General features: G+C 41.3%; 1 protein-coding gene across 1 annotated transcript in view; it reads right to left on the bottom strand.

The window, feature by feature from the left end:
* Positions 1-2052, bottom strand: part of LOC104074265 (disco-interacting protein 2 homolog A-like) — a gene marked incomplete at both ends in the record, with an annotated part of 15434 nt that extends 13382 nt beyond the window's left edge. Inside the window, one exon of the mRNA XM_009574327.1 lies at positions 1933-2052. Coding sequence (XP_009572622.1) covers positions 1933-2052 — 120 coding nt within the window. The remainder of the gene's footprint in view (positions 1-1932) is intronic.
* Between the last annotated feature and the right edge of the window lie 785 nt (positions 2053-2837).

The raw sequence follows: 2837 nt of genomic DNA, 5'->3' as shown, positions 1-2837 counted from the left end.
AGTCCTTAACTTGGGTTCCTGCCTGCTATTGTTCCTCTTGCTCCTCTGGTCTTGTGCAGTTAGGTCTGTGACAGGCTGATGGCGCCTGGGACAGTCCTGGGAGTAGCTGGGGCAGGGTATTATTTGGGCTCCGCCACCTGCCACTCACTGTGCTCCTGCGAAGATGTGCATAACCTAACATTTTACCCACAGCATCTCAATTTTTTTTTTTTAATAGAGTCTCTCAACCGCCCCAAGACTTTGTTCCTTCAGAGCAGCATGCAGAGTCCTGACCTCAGGCAGAGTGGGTGCAGCAGCAACCCCAGGGACACTGCTTCAAATCTGTCCCAAAGGCATTCAAAAGACAATGACATTTTGGTTCTCTCAAAAAAACTGCAAGGAGATTAGTTTTAAATGCTAAGGGAGACAGAAAGCCTAGCTGTCCTCCGCTCTCAGCAGAGCTTCTGGATGCCAGCTATTTTTTGTACAGCAAATCTTAGGCAGAACAGAGGCATGTTCTTTTCTTCTCGTGATATACCTCATGCCAAGCACATAGTGATTTTTCACACTAGGGGAATGAGAGAAAAGACAGAGTGATGCTGCATGAAATGCACTGCTGCATGAGATGCAAACTGTTCTATCAGAGTTTATTTTGAAGAGTGAGAAGGAATAGTGCTTTGAAGAGCTATAAACAGAAACCTCAGGGCCTCTCTCACAAAGCCTCAGTATACAGATGGTCACTATACATTAATTTCCTCCAGGATTTCACTTTATGCAATTCACGACAACTTTCACATACAAAACCAACATGTAAGAAAGAAAACTCAAGAGCATGATAACCACCCTGCTGCAAGAGCTGCCCTCATGGACTTCTGAGTACACGAGTACTGGAAGAACAATCTAATAAAAATGCATGATACCTTAACATATCGTATAGGCAAAAACATAGCGGTGAAGAAAGACCATATATAAGACCACAGAAGAAGCTTATTATTTATAAACTAATGAAATAACCAGAGAACCTACAAAACCAATATACAGAAGTGTGTGACTAGCAAAGAAAAGTGGAATTTCCTTTAAATGGGAAGAATGGAAAGAAGAAATACAGCCCAGGAAGCAAGAGAGCAGCACAGCAGACCTGCTCTTTTACAGAAGGCAGATAAGAAATACAAATGATGGAGAAGGGCACTAGAGGTCAGTGTGCCTCTACTCCTGGGCCACATTAGAAAAGACAAGAGCACATCATTCAAAACTTAAGAGCTTAGGGAAATTCCTCCTCTTTGTACACAAGACACTGGCCCCAAAACACTTGGCTTGCTAGCACAATATGTTTTCTGGAGAAAGATTTTCTTAACCTCTAGAGAATTCATTGTGAGACAACAGGAAGATTACTTTTCTCCCCCCTAAAAAAAAAAAAAACAAAAAAACATTCTGACCTAAACAATCTGAACAATCTGAACAAATTATATCATTTTCTGAATGTTTTAAATTGCTCACAGTTGAGCACTGCTCACATTGCACACTAATGAGTGTTCTGCAAGGTAATGCAGCACCTTAATGCTCTGGCATTTTCTTCAACTCTTAAAAAAAGAATCTTATGCAACGTGAAATAAGGTACTTACAGCTCTGACATGCTTGCCAAGATTATCTCCTTCCAAGAGAGACATTACGTAAGAGAACATACTTAATGCATAAAGGGCAACTGCTCACTCTATTATTGCTTTCAAGTGTACCTTTAGCAGCTACAGTATCTCTAGATGAGACACCAAAAATCTTGAGGAAAGACATCAAAGAACAAATCCAACCAACACCTGATTATCAGGAAATACAGCCATGAATATAGAAGTAGTTTATTGCAACATACTTACAACTTAGCAGAACAAAGCATTTGCTTTTTATATTTTGCTATCACGTTCACCTGGCAAGATTTACATAAGTTAACTCAATAGATACCTGGAGGTGTGTACGTTTCTACTGAAGAGTGCACAAGAACAGACCGTCTTTTTGAAGGCATGGGCATTTTTCTCTCTTTGTATTTTGCAAGTGCTGCTTGTACTGCTTCAGAGTGGACATCTATATAGAAAACAAAAAAAACGTTAAGAGATTAAGCTTAATCATTATTTCCTTCTAAAAACATAGAAAGCATCGATGCCATCTTTTACAGCTCAAATCCAAAGACTGAATCGCACATGATGGCCCTTACGGCTTTAGTCCTGTTTAGCCCAATTGCTTAGCTTGCAGAAAGGAACAGGTTCTCAGTTTCAGAGGAAGCAGCACTTCTTGGAGAGCAGAAAGGACAAAGCTGAACTACAGTAACATGGTTTTCAATTCTGAAGCTGTGACAAATTATTGTGGTTTAACCTGGCAGGCAGCCAAACACCACACAGCCGCTCACTCCCTCCCCTCCCCTCTGCCCCACACACTGGGATGGGGGAGAGCATTGGGAAAAAAAAAAAAGTAAAATTCGTGGATTGAGATTAAGAGTTTAATAGAACAGAAAAGGAAGGGAAAATAATAATAATAATACTAGAATATGAGTGATGCACAATGCAATTGCTCACCACCCGTCGAGCAATGCCCAAACAGTGATCGCTACTTCCTGGACCATGCCTCTTATTTACATACTGAGCATGACATCATATGGTATGGAATACCCCAATGGCCAGTTGGGCTACCTGTCCTGGTTATGCTCCCTCCCAGCTTCTTGTGCACCTGGCCGAGCATGGGAAGCTGAGAAGTCCTTGACTAGCAGGGTACTCAGCAACAACTAAAAACTTCAGTGTGTTATCAACATTCTTCTCATCCTAAATCCAAAACACAGCACTAGGAAGAAATTTAACTCTATCCCAGCCGAAACC

This window comes from Fulmarus glacialis, unplaced genomic scaffold (genome assembly GCF_000690835.1).
Source record: "Fulmarus glacialis isolate BGI_N327 unplaced genomic scaffold, ASM69083v1 scaffold17593, whole genome shotgun sequence".
In the NCBI taxonomy this organism is placed as follows: domain Eukaryota; kingdom Metazoa; phylum Chordata; class Aves; order Procellariiformes; family Procellariidae; genus Fulmarus; species Fulmarus glacialis.
The sequence above is the reverse complement of the archived record's forward strand: the minus strand, read 5'-3'. Positions and strand labels throughout refer to the sequence as shown.